Here is a 1,050-nt window from a genome sequence, read left to right on the forward strand (position 1 = left end):
TTTTCAGACCGATGAGCTTTGTAAAAATCGACACGTTTCAAAAAGGCGGGGCATAGAGGAGAAACAATAATGTACAGTATGTGGAAAATAATGTGTTTTTTTAACCTTAAACCGCATAAACACATTTCATTACACCAAATACACAAAATAATGTTCTTTTTAGCAGCATCATATGACCCCTTTAAGTTTCAGAGGGGGTGCACTCATAAACAATATATAAATAAAAATGAATATATTTTTGCAATGATTAAATGCTTCCATATTCCCTGAACACATAAACTGTTAAAACATCATGCATCTATATTGGACTAAAGAGCAACAAAACACTGAGGGTGGCTTTATTTGAGAAAACCACACCACACTATTATTTCTTTATTGATCCTGTTGATTTGTGTCTTGAACTGTGTGAGTGAAGAGTTTGTCATTGTTGTCTGCAGGTTGTGTGAGTGTGGTGTCACAGATAAAGGTTGTGCTGCTCTAGCTTCAGCTCTGATATCAAACCCCTCACACCTGAGACAACTGAATCTGACTGGAAATAAACGAGGAGATACTGGAAGGAAGCTGCTTAATGATCTAAAGAATGATCCATGTTGTAAACTGGAGAGCCTGGGCCAATATTGTGAGTATATTCTTATTTAAATATATAAATACCTGTTACGGGATGTACGTGAGCCCATTCATTTGGATTAAGCCATATGTCGGTTTTGTAGTCTGTTTTGCAAACTGGTAAACTGATTTTCCATGATTTTAACAACAGAACAGATTCTTTTTTATGCTTTTGAATTTGGTAAATGGTGGATTGACAAATCAATAGATTGGAATCATAGAATTATAGGCTGTTTCCAAAAATCATTGTAACTTCCTTGCTTGAAAATCATTGTAGATCCATGAGTGCTCAAACATGCTAAAGTGCATGGGGATAATGATTAATTTCACCTGCAGGACAACAGTTACGCTTACAGTTCACACACTTTAGTATGACTTTAAAGTCGGCAAGAAACAGAAGTTGCAATAGGAAGTTACTACCATATTGTATTTCCAAGTGAAATT

The 1,050-nt window shown here is 35.4% G+C and overlaps 1 protein-coding gene across 1 annotated transcript in view; it reads left to right on the top strand.

The window, feature by feature from the left end:
• Nucleotides 1–849, top strand: part of LOC107662574 (NACHT, LRR and PYD domains-containing protein 3-like) — a 37,430-nt gene extending 36,581 nt beyond the window's left edge. Inside the window, exon 14 of the mRNA XM_016452636.1 lies at nucleotides 438–849. Within this exon, the coding sequence (XP_016308122.1) occupies nucleotides 438–639 (202 nt within the window). The 3' untranslated portion in view covers nucleotides 640–849. The remainder of the gene's footprint in view (nucleotides 1–437) is intronic.
• The last annotated feature ends 201 nt before the right edge of the window (nucleotides 850–1,050 follow it).

The sequence above is a fragment of the Sinocyclocheilus anshuiensis genome, unplaced genomic scaffold, assembly GCF_001515605.1.
Source record: "Sinocyclocheilus anshuiensis isolate Anshui unplaced genomic scaffold, SAMN03320099.WGS_v1.1 scaffold1478, whole genome shotgun sequence".
NCBI classification, from domain to species: Eukaryota; Metazoa; Chordata; class Actinopteri; order Cypriniformes; family Cyprinidae; genus Sinocyclocheilus; species Sinocyclocheilus anshuiensis.